This window comes from Scheffersomyces spartinae, assembly GCF_019049425.1.
Source record: "Scheffersomyces spartinae strain ARV_011 chromosome Unknown scaffold_7, whole genome shotgun sequence".
In the NCBI taxonomy this organism is placed as follows: domain Eukaryota; kingdom Fungi; phylum Ascomycota; class Pichiomycetes; order Serinales; family Debaryomycetaceae; genus Lizanozyma; species Lizanozyma spartinae.
Genome location: NW_025065054.1, coordinates 229,060 through 248,877, shown reverse-complemented (window position 1 = coordinate 248,877; position 19,818 = coordinate 229,060). Strand labels below are relative to the sequence as shown.

The window sequence follows — 19,818 nt, the reverse complement described above, 5'->3', positions numbered from 1 at the left end:
TACATTGAAAATATACTGTTTCAATTGACTTCCTAATATGTCCCAAAATAAAAAGAGATTATCGTTGTTTAGCTTTGGTTCTAATTCTTCAGGAGAATCAAAGGATCATTTGAGTCAATCTCCAACGGATCTGTCACCTCCTGGTCTTGAGAGACAGCTGAGTGGTTACAGTGGAACTCATCCAAAAAAGTTATCTGATAACGGTGCTGAATCTTTAGAGTTGAAACCAACAACTTCCAGTCCACAATCCCGTAAGGGATCTGATGTTCAAGGAGGAGTGCCATCTCCAACGTTTGTAACAAGAGCTCGTTCCACATCAGATATTTCTCAAAGAGCACCCTTATGTTCTCCTGATAGTATTTTTGAACGGCTGGTTCAAGATTGCTGTACCATTGATGAGACTTGTGTTTTGGAACAACCTACTTCAGGTTCTCCAATCTCATCTCATTCAACAGGAAATAGTGTCAACCCTGTTCTAGGAATGACCTCTACTCATAGCATTCACCCTCCAAAATGTGACAGATGTCGTCGCTCTAAATCAACCAACTGCAACCATCATGGTTCTCAAGTACAATTGGCAGGTCTGTACTTTATGAAATCTGAAGATATGATACCACCTGCTTTAGATGCCACGACTTCAATTTTTTCCGATAAGGATACAAACTTGGACCAGGTGGAAATGATTTACTCTAATAGGCGGAATAGCTCGGTTATCAGTCTTAACATGGCGTTAGGAAGAACTCCTGCTAATCCAAACTCTTTAGGAAGTCAATTTCCTAACTCACGTAAAAACTCAAGTTATTCACTATCAGCATTGAATACTGCCAATGTTTCACCTGTGTCCAAAGCTTTGCCGATTAACACCAATTTTGCAAACCCATTTGAGTATAAGCAAGGTAATATGGAGTCATCACCAACTACTACTTCATCAACTGTAGGTCAAGGAGGATTTCATTCTCCTTTATCACCTGCTTCATTTAAAAATTCAACTTCCATCAACAATAATCTCCTTTCCAACAGCATTAGTGGAAGTGGCGGATTCAACCCTACGACAACTTCATACAACGCAATGACTACCGGTCCTCCACTTTCAGCAACCTCTAGTGGACAACAACAACAACAGCAACTTCCATCTTCATCATCTTCAACAACATTCCCAACTCCCCCAACATTATCAACAAAACCAAGAAGATCGCTATCATTTTACAGTTATGCTGATATGATTAACCTGGAAGATCATCCTGCTTCTCGTAAACCATTGATCAAGCAAAGCTCCCTGACATTTTTAAACACTCAACAATCTCAGAACTTATCATTGCAATCTCCTGCCTATCTGACAAGTCTGAATTATCTGACATCCAATTCTCCATTAACATTCACTGCTGGGTCTTCTAATTATACTGCTGGTCCACAATCTCAATTACCACCCTCTGCGATTCCTGTTTCCAAACACAAAATGACATCTTCACAATTATCTAAAGTGTTTAGAAGAAAGCATAAGAAACCTCAAAATGTTGACGATTCTAATGGTGATAAAGAAGATGTACAAGCCAATAATAAATCCAATATCCCATCCAAACTGGCTTTACCTATTTCTCCTGAATCCAGTGATTCAGAAGATAACATTCAAGAATTAACAGAACTGGACGTAAGAGTGCTCCCACCAAAATTGGCGAAACGGAAATCGGTTAGTTCTCAGGCTAGTTCTTTATGGGATACGGAATCATTGGTACTGACATCTATTGGCGATTGTATTCGTCAAACAACAAGCGAAATTAACGGGTTGTAATATTTTTAGAAAAGGTAGTAGTTATTTTTAGTGTCATCATCATCTTCAAGTGGAAGAAACTTGTGTTGAATTATTTTAGCTGTTTTTCAATTTAACTGTTGAATCTCGTGTTACATGTCTCCATGGACTACATAATAAAACGCTTCTATAGTCTATGCTATTTGGTGTAAGAATCTTTTTTCTTTTGTCGACAGTTTGTAGACAGGGCGCTATCGAACCATACAAGTTCATCTTACTTTGGTCATATATTCTGTACATTAACAACAAATTACTGCGAAAACTTAGAGGTGTGCAATTCGTATTAAGAACCGACTTGTTATATACGTAAGCAATAAACGGACTACAATTACATAAAACTTATTCTATTAGAACACTTCATTAGGGGCAATTGGCAGGCATCAACTTGGCCAACAACCCAACGGGTCACGTGATCGTAACTGATTGGCAAACCACAATATAGCCCGAGTTCGTTCTATTATTAAAGCCTTCCTGCCATAACGAGGAATAGACTAAAGTGTATACATAACATGGACATGGATTCGTATAGATACCTGAAACTAATAAGTACATATATATATATATGTGTTTCATTAAGGTGATGGAATACAATCCTTTCGCATAAAAATGTCGTACCTGTTTCTTGCGACATTCTCGTGATGAGCATCTCCCATAATTTTCAGTCATCCCGTTATTATGGACCAACTAGTTCTCCCATCTACTCAATAATAACCACCACAAGATAATGATCAGAAGACTGGCTAGGGAAAGGCGAGAGTATTTATACCGCAAGGCTCTCCAACTTCAGGAGTCGACGTTAACTGAAAAGAGACAACAATTAAAAGCAGCCTTAGCACTGGGGAAACCACTTTCCAAAGAATTGGCAGAAGATGGTAAACTCCAGAAGGATTTCATATATGATGAAAGCGAACAACTAGAGATCGATGATGAATACCTGGCACTTCTGGGGATTCTGGATCCTCGTGTAATAATCACAACTTCAAGAGCTCCCCTGGTTAAGCTTCTACAGTTTGCTAAGGAATTGAAACTTATGTTCCCTAATAGTATCAAATTGAACAGAGGTAATTATGTTATTCCAGATTTGGTTGCTTCCTGTGCTCGTACCTCCATAACAGATTTAGTAGTTGTCCATGAACATCGTGGTGTTCCAACCTCTTTGACTATTTCTCATTTTCCTCATGGTCCATCAGTGATATTCACTCTTCACAATGTGAAACTCAGACACGATTTGCCTAACTTGGGGAATGTTTCTGAATCATACCCCCACTTGATATTTGAAAATTTCACTACGCCTTTGGGGAAGAGAGTAGAGCAGGTTCTTAAGCATTTGTTCCCTCCTGGAGCAAAGAAGGACAGTACCAGAGTGATTACATTTGTCAATAATGAAGATTTCATTAGTGTGAGACACCACGTCTACGTTAAACATAGAGATGGTGTGGAATTATCAGAATTGGGGCCTCGGTTTGAAATGAAGTTATATGAAATTAAACTGGGTGTTTTGGATAATAAAGATGCAGACACTGAATTCCAAGTTAGACGTTATATCAGAACTGCCAATAGAAAGAACTACTTATAGTATTATAATAAAACTAGTGCACTAAAGGAAAGGAACAAGATTATTTAAAGATATAAATATAGTAATAGAAATGAACTAGTCTATGGTAAATGCTTGTTTCAAACATAATTGGCAGTTGCACCCGTTGTTCGTTTTCTATTAAGTAACACTCTTCCTGGGTTCTCAAAAATATCCCCTCCGCTTGTTATCACCCGTCTAAGTAATCCTCTATCGGAGTGTTTGTTTGGAGTTAGATGACTACTACCGCTTGTACTCAGAACGTCATTAGGAGCATCAAAACTGAAACTGTTTCTGAATAGGGTGTTTCCTCTTGAATCCATGGTGGTATTTCTTCTGATTGCATGTTCTTGCTGTACATGGTCCCTCTTAGCCATCATCTTATTGGGCAACATAATGGCACGATCCAAAGAATAGGGCAACCCTCTGTGTCTACCTCTAATCATCATGGCAATGATAACAAGTTTGGACAAGGTGGTGAACTGAGCAGAAAATGAAGTATTGGTACCAGGGTAGCCCAATGACAACCCCACGGTACCATAAGCAGATATGATCTCAAATAAAATGGCAAAAACACTAAAACTAGGATTATTTTTATCCAACTTATTGCCCTCAGCAATACAAATAATGAAAAGTCCAAGGAATATAAACCACAAATCAAAACTCAATTGGTTTCTTAAATGTGCACCAATAAAATGTGAACTTTTGCTTTCATCTATATCATGTTCTGGGTTTTGCTCTTTCAAATAAACTCCCAAACTTTGTTCTTCATAAACGTTTGTACGCCTGATGGAAATAGCCAATGGAAGAACAGAAATATACATCATCAACATGTAACTGACCTGGACTGCTGGATGCAACTGGGATAAATCAACCACTGTGAACCCAGCGGTACGGGTACTGAATGCTTGATACAATCCGTCCAAAATTCTGTATCCAATGGGAATTTTCTTCAAATAATCACTGTTCAAATCCAAAACGATAAAGAGCAACAAATCAATACAGTTGAGAACAACCAACACAATGAATAACCACCATGTTGGAACGGAGGGAAACAACAAAGTAAAACAACGACGTGGATGGTCCAAGAGGAAAGCCAATGATTCATTAAATAATGATAAAGGCTTTGAAAGCTTGAACATAATCCAAATCAAAAACCGTAAAAAAATGGGGAACCCCGTATTCCCAATAACAATAAAAAATGAAGACCATACAAGAATATAAACCGAATTTGAAAACCCAGCCATAGAGTTAGCTGTAACTGTTAAACCCAAATCATTGAAAGAAGATTGGGCAGTGAAAATTGCCCACCAAACAGCATTCAACCCTTGAACATTAACTATATGTTTGTAATAAAGTGTTTTCAAAATGTATGGCACCCAGGCCACAACTCCCATTACATGAAAACCAATGTAATAAACAAGCAAAATCTTAATGAGTAACTTAACAGCTCTATATTCAACACCACCAAGTTCCTCCTTCTGATCATCACTTAAATTAATAAAAGTTGAATTCCTACCAACTGTAGGGTTCCAAGACAAGTAATTGGTACTCATCTTACGTAATGAATTGTTTTCAATATCAGTATAATAACTTCGACCATCATCAGCATCACCACCATCATCATCATCATTATCATAGTCATCGTATTCTTCACCATCATGTGAATTTATACTGGGACCAGTATTAACTCTATTAGACTCCGAAACGGCAAATGAATTTGACCGAATAAACCCACTACCCAATTTCCTTAACCCACGACTAGTGGTTTTGGATATACTTTTCCTGGTTTTCTTACCGAAATTCTTTGCTGGTGAAAAGAAACGATCAAATGTAGGAGACCTCATTTGATTCCCATCTGAAGTATTCGTTCCATGCCTATCAGGAAGCACTATGTTTAAATGAGGACTTGAGTTGGAACTACTGTCTAGATCTTCCTTATATTTTCCCTTATAGTTGAAATAATCTTCATCACCATTTTCACGATTTTCATCGTTCTCATCATCTTCATCGTTACTACTGAGAGCAGCAGAACCGTCATCTGAAATAATACTTGAGTCCGAGTTTTCTTCCTCCTCCTCCTCCTCATCATGATTATCAGCATTTTTGCTCGCTTTATCTTCTTCGTCATTACCATCGTTGCCCTCATCTTCATCATCTGTAATCGCATGTTCATTGTTATGATCATTTCTCTTCAATTTTTCCTTCAACTTCTGAAATTCACTATCATACTCTGAATCAATTGAACCTTCGTCATCCGCACCCTCTGAAACAGGAGAGGATGCTCGTGGATGCCTTTGGGTGTTGGTGAAATTATTTCTAAATTTCGATGACCATTTCCGAGATTTCCAAGAACGTCTGAGCTTTGAGTTGGCTCTTTCTTTTTTAGACAGTTTTGTTGTGTAAATTGACCCTGAAACATCATTTTCAATCTCATTCGGGGGCCTGATGATGAGAACATCATCATCATCATCATCATCATCACCATTGATTCCAGAAACTTCCTTTTCACACTTCTCTTGCTTTTTATTCTCTTGCATAATTGCGATAGAACGATACATATCTGAAGGATCGACAGTATTTCTACGAGGTCCAGAAGTTAAAGGTTTCAGATTTGAAGGGTGCCTGGAATGGCCATTTGGTCTTCTTGAAGGGTGAGGCAACTCTGCAAATTTGATACCTTCAGGTTCTTGATTTTGTTGAAGAGAATCATGCTCTTCATGTACTAGAGAACCATTTTGATGAGGTTGTTCTGAAAGCTCAATTTCATCTTCATTTTCACTTGAAGGTTCTGTAAGATGTTCAACCAGCTGATTATTTGGCTTTTCAATGCGGTACGAAAGAGACGAAGTAGAGGAGTTCCTGCGAAGTGGTTCAAGACCAGGTCGAAGGCCCTGGCTTGTGTCCCTGCCAGCATTCCCTCTTTGGGCTGAGTTCGAAACCAACGTACGAGAATACATACCTCCTGTGCTTCTCCTTCGCAAGGAGGTAGCTCGACTATTCCTTTTACGTAATCCAAGACCTTGGTTTACGTATGTGTTTCTCATAGTGGGATCAAAAGAATTATAGGTTCTTGTTCTTGCCAAAGTTGCTTCACGTCTCATTTTAAAGTTCAATTTTGAACGTTCCTTAATGTTATCGAAATACCGCTCAAACCAATATAACCGAACAAACAAAAGAGACCCGTGAATGAAAATGGGGGTAGTAACCATTGCTATCATGTAGACAACAATTTGTTGATATAATTTCAATAGATTACCATCTGTGGTGTTCAACCCAGCTTGAGTGGCCGAACCAGTGGCTAGAAATAATGCATCAATATATGCCAAATTATGTGTTGGATAGACAAGGATAGAACCAACGATACACCACGATATAATATAAACATAATGAGCGGCTCTGAAGTTTGGAATAAACTTTTTAACAATAGGGTCTATGGTTTGACCAACACTATGAATAGTATCTCGAACTTGTTTTCCAAAGCCCTCTTTGAAGCTATACAATGACTTTAAAGAGCTTCCATCCATTACCGACCAAAAAATTAGAAAAATTCAAATGCCAAAGTAAAGCGCAGATACCACGTTTCACCAACACTGAACAAGAAGATAACAACCACCACTCAGCTTATTGCAAAGTATCAGTTCAATTGTTAAGCCGTCACTGGTGTTTGGGGTTTCTACCTGAGCAGATAACCAATGTTGCTGCAAAAAATTGAACTGAAGGTGATATCGATTAATTGTATCACAGACACTAATTAACAGCAGAAACAGCCTCAAGTAGAGTCCCAAGCTGCGGCCAAATGACTAAACAAAATAGGGATATTCAACCAACCAACCACACAGGCCCAGCTTTTAGTAGACGAGATATTGGGGTATGCTATTTAAGAATCAGAAGGTTGTACCAAAAATTAATTGTGACCCGTTTACTACTACCGAATATGAATCTGAATCTCATTAATCTTCGCTTGACGTAATTTTTTTCGCTTTCACTTACCACAAAAAGCCTTGACATAAGAATTTCATCATTATAAACTCAACTCACAGTAGATGTTGGCACTAACGGCCTGCGGAATGCACGACCAAGGCCAAGTATAACTTTACCAAGAAGAAGTTTAGGCCCAAATTTGCAATAAGTTCATCCTAAGCCCGAAAAAAATATTATGCTTAAGTGTGGGAAATAATCTACGTGGTAGTATCGAACTGAAGCGTATAAGATTCTGTTTGAAAATATTACTTCAATCAGCCGGCTTCCTTACCCTCGCGTCAAATGATTACAATTGTAACTAGTGTGCAACCGACAGATTGTAGCTGACTTATTATCTACTATATCTATCTTGGGTACGTAATATGGAGTGTCCAAACTAAACGTGTTTAGTGTATACACCAACCGCCTGATAGGTGACGACATCTCATCTCCATGGTAGCACGAGTACGTTAGGTGCAGATGAGCTGACGTAAGAGGCAGTAACGTGACTGATACATCTCAACTTCGTCCACTTCCGAGGGTGAGTCATAACAAGGACATAATAAGTCCTGCGAACAAACAAAAAATTTTCAGATCATCATTGAAACCGGGGAACTATATAGTAATAGCACAAGAGTTTCCGGCTTTGTAACCTCTGACTTCAACATACTTACATCCATTGGTGTGTGTGTAGTGTGCATTTTCTCTCATCTCATCTCTAGGTAGAAGACATTTTCAAGATGTATAAATAGGGTGATGGATTGCCTGGGGTTTAAAGATGAAGGTTACTGACACTTTTATTATTTTATTTTATTTTTTCTCTCTTTCTTCTCTTCTCCTCTTTCTCCTCTCTTCTTCTTCTTCTTTCAGCAAGTATCAAATACAAATCTCGCTGGAACAACATTCTACGCGAAATATCGAGTATGTGATGCAACTTACAGACTGAAAGACGAGGAACGAAGACATTACTAGACCCATTGGTTATTGATTTGTGACCAATTGTATTTGTATCTTGTTCCTCGTAACCTGCTCTTTACATTCTCCGAGTCAAAGATTGAGCCAAATTTTTATGTCCTGAAGCCCTTTGTTCCATCCAATGATAATTTTTCAGTCATTTGGTTACCCCCTTGGCAATGTGTGCGAGATGAGCATCGATTTTTTTTCCAGTGCAGTCTGATTCTTTCGTTAACCTTTCTATTTGTCGCAAGTCACTAACATCACTATTTCTAGTACTGTTTAATCGTTTGAAGTTAGGCTTTAACTAGATCCCCCGCCTAGTAGTTGAACTGAGCTTCTTGCATTTTAAACCTCGCCTTTTTTTCACTTTCTGGTACTGTCAATACTACTAGTGAACTAAAGGAAACAACCTTGAGTTAATTCAGTCTATTTCCCCCAAAAGGACTTTGAAATAACTTAACTTATAAAGTTCCTCAATCCATAGAAGCGAACTAAATAATAAAAATGGTTTCTCATCCTATTACCCCTCCAATGGAATCCACAGGTGATCTCATGATGACCTTGGAAACCCATGACGGTGTCGCCTTACAAGGTTATTCCTTTGGTGCTCCTGTTCCTGCTTCCGGTGAAGTTGTCTTCCAAACCGGTATGGTTGGTTATCCTGAATCAATCACTGATCCTTCTTATGAAGGTCAAATTTTGGTCATCACGTACCCTTTGGTTGGTAATTATGGTGTCCCCGATTTGAGCTTGTTGGATGATGATTATTCTCCAGCATTGCCCAAATACTTTGAATCCAACAGAATTCACATTGCTGGTTTGGTAGTTGCCCACTACACTGAAGAATACTCTCACTACTTGGCTAAGTCTTCTTTGGGTCAATGGTTAAAGAAGGAAGGTATTCCTGCTATCTACGGTGTTGATACCAGAGCTTTAACCAAGAGATTAAGAGAGAAGGGTTCCACGTTGGGTAGATTGGCTTTGCAAAAGAACACTCTTTCCTCCTCTGAAATCATCACCAAGGGTGAAAACTGGACTCCTTACTTTGATATGCCAGAATGGGATGATCCTAACGTCAAGAACTTGGTGGCAAAGGTTTCTACTTCCAAGCCAGTTTTGTACAAGCCTAATGGTAACCTCAAATTGGGTAAGAACGGTAAACCACTTAGAATTGTTGCTGTTGATGTTGGTATGAAATACAACCAAATCAGATGTTTTGTTAGACGTGGTGTCGAATTGAAGGTTGTCCCATGGGATTATGATTTCGCCTCTGAAGAATATGATGGTTTGTTCATCTCCAACGGTCCCGGTGATCCATCTGTTATGACTGAGACTGTCTCCAGATTGTCTAAGGTTATTGCCGAAGCCAAGACTCCTGTTTTCGGTATTTGTTTGGGTCACCAATTGATGGCTAGAGCTACTGGTGCTCAAACCATGAAGTTGAAGTTTGGTAACAGAGGCCATAACATTCCTTGTACTTCCACTATTTCGGGTAGATGTTACATCACATCCCAAAACCATGGTTATGCTGTTGATATCGACACCTTGACTGATGGCTGGAAACCTTTGTTTGTCAATGCTAATGACAACTCTAACGAAGGTATCTACCACACTTCCAAACCATTGTTTTCTGTACAATTCCACCCTGAGTCTACTCCTGGTCCAAGAGACACTGAATTCCTTTTCGATGTTTTCATCAATGCTGTTGCAGACTTCAACAAGTACGGTATCCATAAACCAATCTCCTTCCCTGGTGGATTGGTTGCTGATAATTTGGCTGCCCATCCAAGAGTCGACGTTAAGAAGGTTTTGGTTTTGGGTTCCGGTGGGTTGTCTATTGGTCAAGCTGGTGAGTTTGATTACTCTGGTTCTCAAGCTATCAAGGCTTTACAAGAAGAAGGTATCTACACCATTTTGATCAACCCAAACATTGCTACGATTCAAACTTCCAAGGGTTTGGCTGATAAGGTTTATTTTTTGCCTGTCAACCCTGATTTCGTCAGAAAGGTTATCGAATTCGAACGTCCGGATGGTATTTACTGTACTTTTGGTGGTCAAACTGCCTTGAGTGTTGGTATTGCCTTGAAGGATGAATTTGAAAACTTGGGAGTCAAGGTCTTGGGTACTCCTATCGAAACCGTTATTACCACTGAAGATAGAGAACTCTTCGCCAATGCCATGCTGGAAATTAATGAAAAGTGTGCTCAATCTGAAGCCGTCAACAATGTCGAAGAAGCTATTACTGCTGCTAATAACATTGGTTACCCATTGATTATCAGAGCTGCTTATGCCTTGGGTGGTTTGGGTTCCGGATTTGCTGATAACGAAGAGGAATTGGTTGCCTTGTGTAACAAGGCCTTTGCTACTTCTCCACAAGTGTTGGTTGAAAGGTCAATGAAGGGTTGGAAGGAAGTTGAATATGAAGTTGTTCGTGATGCCTTTGACAACTGTATTACTGTTTGTAACATGGAGAACTTTGATCCATTAGGTATCCACACTGGTGATTCCATTGTTGTTGCTCCCTCTCAAACTTTGTCTGATGAAGATTACAACATGTTGAGAACCACTGCTGTTAATGTGATCAGACATTTGGGTGTTGTTGGTGAATGTAACATTCAATATGCCTTGAACCCATTTTCCAAGGAATATTGTATCATTGAAGTTAATGCCAGATTATCCCGTTCATCTGCTTTGGCTTCTAAGGCTACTGGTTATCCATTAGCTTACACTGCCGCTAAGTTGGGTTTAAACATTCCATTAAATGTAATCAGAAACTCAGTCACCAAATCTACTTCTGCTTGTTTCGAACCATCATTGGATTACTGTGTGGTCAAGATTCCAAGATGGGATTTGAAGAAGTTTACTCGTGTTTCCTCCCTTTTATCATCTTCCATGAAGTCTGTTGGTGAAGTCATGGCTATTGGTAGAACTTTTGAAGAAGCCATTCAAAAGGCTATTAGATCTACAGACTATCAAAACTTAGGTTTCGGTGACACCCCAGCTTTGATGAACATTGACAGTGAATTGCAAACTCCTTCCGATCAACGTTTGTTTGCCATAGCCAACGCTATGGCTGAAGGTTACACTGTTGATAAGATTTGGAAGTTGACTAACATTGACAAATGGTTCTTGAACAAGTTGATGGACATCATCAAGTTTGGTCAATACGTTTCATCATTTGTTGAAAAGGAAAAGTTACCCACTACTGTTTTGAGACAAGCTAAACAATTGGGCTTTGATGATAGACAAATTGCCAAGTTTTTGAACTCCAATGAAGTTGCCATTAGAAGATTAAGAAAGGAAAGAGGTGTGATTCCATTTGTTAAGCAAATTGATACTGTTGCTGCCGAGTTCCCTGCCTTCACCAACTACTTGTACTTGACTTATAATGCTGATTCTTCAGATGTTCACTTCAACGATCACGGTATCATTGTCTTGGGTTCAGGTGTTTACAGAATTGGTTCCTCTGTTGAATTCGATTGGTGTGCAGTTAGAGCCATTAGAACCTTGAGAGAAAATGGCTTGAAGACCATTATGATCAATTATAACCCAGAAACCGTGTCCACTGATTACGATGAAGCTGACAGATTGTACTTTGAAACCATCAACTTGGAAAGAGTTTTAGATATTTACGAATTGGAGCAATCTAACGGTGTTATCATTTCTATGGGTGGTCAAACTTCAAACAATATTGCCTTGACTTTACACCGTCAAAATGTTAAGATTATGGGTACTTCTCCAGAAATGATTGACTCTGCTGAAAACAGATACAAGTTCTCCAGAATGTTGGATAAGATTGGTGTTGATCAACCAGCTTGGAAGGAATTGTCATCCATCAAGGATGCTGAAGAGTTTGCTGAAAGAGTTTCATACCCAGTTTTGGTTCGTCCTTCTTATGTTTTATCTGGTGCTGCTATGAACACTGTCTACTCTAGAGATGACTTGGCTTCTTACTTATCCCAAGCTGTTGAAGTTTCTCCTGACTACCCAGTTGTTATTACCAAGTACATTGAAAATGCTAAGGAAATTGAAATGGATGCCGTTGCTAAGGATGGTGAAATGATTATGCACGTTGTCTCTGAACACGTTGAAAACGCTGGTGTTCATTCTGGTGATGCCACTTTGATTGTTCCTCCTCAAGATTTAGATCCTCAAACTGTTAAGAGAATCGTTGAAGCTACTGCTAAAATCGGTAAGGCTTTGGATATTACGGGTCCTTACAACATTCAATTCATTGCAAAGGATAACGACATCAAGGTTATTGAATGTAACGTCAGGGCCTCTAGATCTTTCCCCTTTATCTCTAAGGTTGTGGGTACTGATTTGATTGAAATGGCCACCAAGGCTATCATGGACTTGCCCTTCACTCCTTACCCTGGTGAGAAATTGCCTGAAGAATATTGTGCTGTTAAGGTTCCTCAATTCTCCTTTTCTCGTTTGGCTGGTGCTGATCCTGTTTTGGGTGTTGAAATGGCTTCTACTGGTGAAGTTGCTACTTTTGGTAGAAACAAATATGAAGCTTATTTGAAGTCTTTGATTTCTACGGGGTTCAAATTACCCAAGAAGAATATTTTATTTTCTATTGGTTCTTATAAGGAAAAGCTTGAATTGTTGCCTTCTATTGCCAAGTTATCTGAAATGGGCTACAAGATTTTTGCTACTGCTGGTACTGCTGATTTTATTAAAGAACACAACATCCCAGTGCATTACTTGGAAGTGTTGAGTAAGGAAGAAGACCAAAAATCAGAATACTCCTTGACTCAACATTTGGCTAACAACTTGATTGATTTGTATGTCAACTTGCCCTCCTCCAACCGATTCCGTCGTCCTGCCTCTTTTATGTCTAAGGGTTACCAATCTCGTCGTATGGCTGTGGATTATTCTATTCCTTTGGTTACCAACGTTAAGTGTGCTAAGTTATTGGTTGAAGCAATTGCTAGACACATCCCCTTGGAAGTGTCTAACAGAGATGCTCAAACTTCTCATGTCACAGCTACTTTACCTGGTTTGATCAGTATTGGTACTTTTGTCCCAACTCACAATGACTTTGAAGCAATCTCTAAGGAGGCTTTAACGTCCGGGTTCACTTTCAACTCATTCTTACCTCAAACTACTGATGGTTCTCGTATTGTTGATTTCAATAGTTTAGTCAATGTCATTGAATCTGCCGAACCAGACGCTTTTACTGATTTCTCCTTTGCTATTGCTGCTAACGAAACCAACGCTGAAGCTGTTGCTGATGCTTCAGTTAAAGCTGCTGCCTTGTATATTCCATTCAATGATTTTGCCAACTCCAAGGTGGGTGCCATTTCTACTCATTTCACTCACTGGCCGGTTCAAAAGCCAATCATCACTGATGCTAAGGCTACTGATTTGGCATCCATTTTGTTGCTTGCATCTTTGCACAACAGATCCATTCACATCACCGGAGTTTCTTCCAAGGAAGATTTGGACTTGATTTGTTTGGCTAAGGACAAGAACTTGTCAGTAACATGCGATGTTTCCATTTACTCCTTGTTCTTATCAAGAGATGAATTGAACTACTCCTTCTTACCCACCAAAAATGACCAAAATGCCTTATGGGAAGGTTTAAAGTCTATTGATGCCTTCTCTATTGGTGTTATCCCCAGTTTGATTGCTAAGGCTACCGGTAAACCCGTTACTCCTGGTTTGGGTCTTGCTGACACTATTCCATTGTTGATTAGTGCTGTTAAGAGCGGTAAGCTTACTGTTGAAGACATTGTTGAACGTTTCCACAATGCTCCTTCTAAGATCTTCAACATTCCAACTCAAGATGCTGAAGTTGAGATTGATTTAGATAGAAGTATTGCATCTACTCCAGCCTTCATCTCTGACTTGTTTGCCAACAAGTCCTTGACTGGTTCCGTTGAAAGAGTTTCTGTTAACGATAAGACCGTTTCTTTGAATGGTAAGATCACTACTCAAACTGCCATTGGTAAGCACGGTGTTGAAGCCAGAGACCGTTTTGGATCTCTTTCAGCTGCTGGCTCCAGTTCTCCAGCTGTTATCAAAAAGACTAGATTCTCCTTCTCTGAAGGCCGTCGTCCTTCTTTACTCAAGGACGCTGAACCTGAACCAGCTGAATTTGAAAAGTTGGGTTCTGAGTTGGTTTCTCAACAACCTCCTAGAGAATTGGGTGAAATCAATGCATTGGTCGACTACATCAGACACCATAACCGTTTCTTAAGAAACTCTATTTTGAGTGTTAAGCAAATCTCCCGAAATGACTTACACTCTTTGTTCACTGTTGCTCAAGAAATGAGATTGGCTGTTGAAAGACAAGGAGTCTTGGACATCTTGAAGGGTAGAGTTCTTACTACTTTGTTCTACGAACCATCTACCAGAACATCTTCTTCCTTTGACACTGCTATGCAAAGATTGGGTGGTAGAGTTGTCAACGTTGACAGTCTTTCATCTTCTGTCAAGAAGGGTGAAACCTTACAAGACACTATTAGATCATTGGCTTGTTACTCCGATGCCATTGTCTTAAGACATCCATCTGAAGAATCTGCTGATATTGCTACCAAGTATTCACCTGTTCCTATTATTAATGGAGGTAATGGTTCTAAGGAACACCCTACCCAGGCTCTTTTAGATTTGTTCACTATTAGAGAAGAATTGGGTACTGTGAACGGTATTGTGGTCACCTTTATGGGTGACTTGAAGTACGGTAGACCAGTTCACTCCTTGTGTCAATTATTCAGACATTACCAAGTGAGAATTCAATTGGTTAGTCCTAAGGAATTATCTTTGCCTGCTAGTATTAAGCAAGAATTGACTAACTCCGGTATGTTGATTGCGGAATCTGAAGAATTGACACCTGATTTAATTGCCAAATCAGATGTGTTGTACTGTACCAGAGTTCAAGAAGAGAGATTCACTGATAAACAACAGTACTTGAGATTAAAGGACACTTATATTGTTGATAACAAGATCTTGTCTTATGCCAAGCAACACATGTGTGTCATGCACCCATTACCTAGATTAAACGAAATTAGAGAGGAAGTTGACTTTGATCAAAGAGCTGCTTACTTTAGACAAATGAGGTACGGTTTGTTTGTTAGAATGGCTTTATTGGCTATGGTTATCGGTGTTGACTTTTAATTAAGAAGCCACAGGATTAAGCGGTGACTTTTAATTGGGGAATTAATGAGTTTACTAAAATATGCTTCCATAACTATCTACTTTACTAATTTCGGGGGAAATTAGTTAATCAAACAAGTTCAAATCTATAATGTATAGTAATAATATTAATAATATACAATTTGCATAATAACTGCTCGTAGACCGTAGATTAAAGATCTAAATTGGTATTACTTGGACTGTTATCCTTTGTTCGATGGTGGTGATTCACATCCTCATTAGCTTGGATCAAAGCTCTGGCAATCTCAATTTCCTCTCTTCCATCGGCATCATTGGTGTGATAATCTGTCCCAACCACTAAAGTGCCATTGGGCTTGGACTGACCGGAGTTAGAATGCGTATATGCATTATTGAAGGAATTAAATGAATGAAATTGGTTAGCTTCATGTGAGTCAGTTGTCTCGTTAGAATATGGTTGGGTCAGATTATTATGGTTCCCAGAGGAAGAATGAAGAAGCTGCAGTTGCAGTTGTTGCAGTTGTTGCAGTTGTTGCAGTTGTTGCAGTTGTTGCAGTTGTTGCAGTTGTAGTTGTTGTTGTTGTTGATGATGCAGTTGTGGTTGTGATTGTCGTTGCAGTTGTTGTTGCGGTTGTTGTTGCAGTTGCAGTTGCAGTTGCAGTTGTTGTCCATGTTGACTTCGGACGTCAACTTCACGGTGTTGTTGAACTGATGGCCCTTGTTGATGTTCGTGATCTCGTTGAACTTGAACCACGGCTGCATAGATGTTATCATTAAATGCTAAATCATGAGTTAAAAGATCATCAACATTTCTTTGATCCAGTCGCTGCTGGATTTCTGCTGTTACCAATGCTTCAACTTCATCTTGGTGTTCTGTGTTACTTCCCATGAGATGTCTTGCATTAGGATTATTTGGTTGGGTATGAATCATTTTAGTTGCTCTTATACTTCTCATTACTTTTGAAGGGATGTTAGGAATCTTCTTAGGTACCGGTCTCTTTGCAATAGGCTGTTCCTTCGGAGCATCTCCTCGACATTCAGGACAATTTTTAATAGCAGTAGCTACTGTATCTTTAATTCTTGTCCAATGATACTTTTCAGTGATTACAGATGTGGTTTTATTTATACCTCCATGACTTGTGGCATGCACTTCATTGCAGATTTGTAATTGTCTTAAAGGATCACTCACCACTTCCTTACCTCTTAACATTAATTTCCCATCTATCAATTTATAGTGTGAAGCTGAAGAACGTAAACGTGATTTTTCCAGTCTATCAGCCATAGCAGGATATTTTCCTGTTTCTAAATAATACCTTATCTTATCAAATCGATATCCACCAATTGATGAATCACTAGTGGAAATCAATTCTCGTCCATAAATAATCCCGTCAACTGCTGCATCTTGTCCTTTTAAAATCCCTGCTGCCTTTATTCTTCCAATCCTTTTGAAATTTAATGATTCCCATATTCGTCTGGCAGCAACATTTGTTTCAAAAACTAAATTGAAAATTGAATAAGTGTAACCTAAACGAGGAGCCCATTGTAAATAACAATCAGCAAGAGTTTTTCCAATACCCTTACCTCTAATACCAGCATTCACTAAAAACCCACCAGCACATATATGAGATGCCCTTCCAGGATAATTAGGTTTTATAAAAAATGTACCTAAACATTCCTTTTCCCATTCTCTTACTCCTTGTAAAGTTGGCAGATCTCCTAATACCATTACACCAGCAAAATGACTGAACCAATAAGTTTGAAACTGTTCAACATCTAACAGTTCAAAAAATGCAACCGTATCTCCTCTATCTATCTCCATATTATACTCATCACAAAGAAATAATAGTAATCCGGGTGGCATATCTTCTACTTGGTGTATAGGATATATGGTAGCCGTTGTTTCACCATCTCTTAATAAGACTGTATATCGCTCTATCACATTAACACCGGTGAACTCTAGCTGAGATCGAAACAGAGCAGCCTGTAGTAATTCGTCGTATTCTGGCATCTAGCAAGGAATTAATTTATTATAATTTGAGCAACTTGATTTATAAGAATTGGGTGCAAAATGGTGTAGGCGTACTTCTTGGTATGATAGAGTATATTTGGTCATATATATTTGTTTACAACCTCTCAACGATGAGTGCGATCACTCTAACTCAACATCAAATTGGATAACACACGAAAAAAACACAACTTTCCTATTTTGGACAAAGTATGTCTCAAGAAGAAGAAGTTGTTCATTCACGTTGTTAAACAATTGTGCTCAAGATTTAACGGTAACTAATTATCGATTCACAAGACCTTGTTACCGATATTATCAAAGAACCGTTGATGTTTACCAATGTAAATCTTTGACTTCCTTTGTTACGGTACAAATGAAAAAATAAAGGCCAAGCAAGATATGCTATTGCCCCTTACTTTTGAGATGATAGTATTGAACATCAGCCATAAATGCGTTACCTTGTTCAACTCTACCTTCTCTTTGGCCAAGTTTAACCATATTTTATCGACTAATAGTTGTTTTAATAGATGGTTTAGAGTTAGACCGAGTTTAGGTCCGGCTTTGTGTTATTGTAACCCCGTTACTTGCCGACTCTCCTCACAGTCGGCGCGCGATGAACTGTCATGGGATAAGTTTTATATTGTGCCATGTTCTTCCAATAGGCTGGGGGAGTTAGAAGCGGCATACAACCCAGCCAAGTCTTTGGTAGCGCGCGCTGATTCAGATTTTTTTCTTTCTTTCATGGAGACCTTGTTTGGTAATGATAATAAAGGGTAATAGAGGTTGTGGTTTTTAAACTTCCTTACTTTTATTAACATACAAAAGTACATTGATTAGAAGTTTAACACTAACAAGTATACATATATACACATAATTTAGGATATTCAGTATGGACGAGTCCAAGAGAAATGGGGGCAACGTGTTCCCAGAGAGTACGTATTATTCTTATAATCGATGATGACCATCTATGGTGTCGACTTCTAATGAATTGAAGGGATGGGTTTAGCGTATGAATTAGGACATGGATGCAGCAATAGAAGACATTGCTAGTATGGACGTGTTTTGTCTTACTAGTTGATCACCATAGAGGCCATGATTATTAGATTGAGTGATGAGTACAAATATTAACGCTCAACAGCGATGATGAAAAGGGACAAGAGAAGACAATTAATAGCTACCAGGTTGAATAAGCTAGTCCAGACGTTTGGTAACGATCGTGATAACTATTATAGGGCCGCGTTACACGAATTGCAAACAACATTGGCAACCTTACAGCATGGTAGTAATGCAGAATACCTACAAAATAAGGTGGATTTAGAGGTTGTCAGGGATTATGAACTAACCAGGTTACGATTATGGGAAGAATATCGAGTTAAACGTATTGAAACTGAATATAGACAAGATATTGAGCAAGCTAAAGAACAACATGATCGAATGATAAAATTGATTAAGGAAAAATTGTATGACAAATTGCAACGTCAAATTAAACAGTTGAAAGAAGATAAGTTGTTACTAAACTTAATCAATGCCAATAGTTGGACTACTGGAAATGGTAAGACTGATAAACTGACAACAGCTGCCATTAACGCAATGGTTAAAGATAGAAGGCATTTACGAAATCAAGAAATCCGCTCACGATTTACCAGTGGAGAAGCTGATGATCTTCTGGATGGAGGTCTTAGTGGTGATGCCCATTCTGGCAATAGCCTATCCAATGGCATGTCATCTAATACGGGGGGTTATGGGAATGGACTATTAGGTCTTTCATCAAATATGAATGGATCTAATAGTGTTAATTATAATAGTGCATTTTCCTCTAGTGGATATATTTCTGCATCCAAAAGAAGAAGACACTATGCCACAAGGTACTCTTCTAATGATGAATTGTCTTCTGGTGTAACTACAACAACTGCAGCAAATCAAACTCCCATAGGTTATACAAAGAATGGTGCTGGCGCCAATAGTGAGTCGAATTTGAGTGATAAAGATTATGATCAATTGAATCATCTAATTATGACCAATGATGATGGTGGAACTTCATTGAACCTTTTAGAGAAAAATCAAAATAATCAACCTCCCAAAGCGAACACAAGAGGCTCTTCCAAACAATTTTTGGGACCACAAGGATTAAAACCTGAGGAATTAAATGAAGACCTAGCACTTTTACGAAATGCTATAGGGAAGCAATTAAAATAGATAATTTAGCATACTGGTGGAGCCGTTGCTGATATATCCTTATCGTAATTAGCAGCATTTTGAGATTCGTGTATACACCTCTTTTTTAATGATAATAAGGATAAGATGAGAAGTTTCACAAGTTTAGTCACAAAGACCAGACAGAATTACAATTGTTTAACAATGCATTGTTTGACATACTCGCCGTAAACACAT

At 38.7% G+C, this 19,818-nt stretch overlaps 6 protein-coding genes across 6 annotated transcripts; 4 read left to right on the top strand and 2 right to left on the bottom strand.

The window, feature by feature from the left end:
* Nucleotides 1–37: 37 nt before the first annotated feature.
* Nucleotides 38–1,789, top strand: KQ657_004618 (uncharacterized protein; the record flags this gene model as incomplete). The annotated part of the gene is made up of 1 exon (XM_043195286.1): nucleotides 38–1,789. One exon carries the CDS (start codon nucleotides 38–40, stop codon nucleotides 1,787–1,789), a length of 1,752 nt encoding a protein of 583 aa, XP_043049952.1.
* Nucleotides 1,790–2,531: 742 nt separating this feature from the next.
* Nucleotides 2,532–3,383, top strand: IMP4 (snoRNA-binding rRNA-processing protein; the record flags this gene model as incomplete). Its single annotated transcript, XM_043195285.1, has 1 exon — nucleotides 2,532–3,383. The coding sequence occupies one exon, from the start codon at nucleotides 2,532–2,534 to the stop codon at nucleotides 3,381–3,383; it is 852 nt and encodes a 283-aa protein (XP_043049951.1).
* Nucleotides 3,384–3,481: 98 nt separating this feature from the next.
* On the bottom strand, nucleotides 3,482–6,907 carry TRK1 (Trk1p; the record flags this gene model as incomplete). Its single annotated transcript, XM_043195284.1, has 1 exon — nucleotides 3,482–6,907. The coding sequence occupies one exon, from the start codon at nucleotides 6,905–6,907 to the stop codon at nucleotides 3,482–3,484; it is 3,426 nt and encodes a 1,141-aa protein (XP_043049950.1).
* Nucleotides 6,908–8,804: 1,897 nt separating this feature from the next.
* URA2 (bifunctional carbamoylphosphate synthetase/aspartate transcarbamylase) lies at nucleotides 8,805–15,425 on the top strand (the record flags this gene model as incomplete). Its single annotated transcript, XM_043195283.1, has 1 exon — nucleotides 8,805–15,425. One exon carries the CDS (start codon nucleotides 8,805–8,807, stop codon nucleotides 15,423–15,425), a length of 6,621 nt encoding a protein of 2,206 aa, XP_043049949.1.
* A 190-nt stretch (nucleotides 15,426–15,615) lies between these two features.
* Nucleotides 15,616–18,052, bottom strand: SPT10 (Spt10p; the record flags this gene model as incomplete). Its single annotated transcript, XM_043195282.1, has 2 exons — nucleotides 15,616–17,430; nucleotides 18,047–18,052. The coding sequence occupies 2 exons, from the start codon at nucleotides 18,050–18,052 to the stop codon at nucleotides 15,616–15,618; spliced, it is 1,821 nt and encodes a 606-aa protein (XP_043049948.1).
* A 515-nt stretch (nucleotides 18,053–18,567) lies between these two features.
* Nucleotides 18,568–19,623, top strand: SDS3 (uncharacterized protein; the record flags this gene model as incomplete). Its single annotated transcript, XM_043195281.1, has 1 exon — nucleotides 18,568–19,623. The coding sequence occupies one exon, from the start codon at nucleotides 18,568–18,570 to the stop codon at nucleotides 19,621–19,623; it is 1,056 nt and encodes a 351-aa protein (XP_043049947.1).
* Between the last annotated feature and the right edge of the window lie 195 nt (nucleotides 19,624–19,818).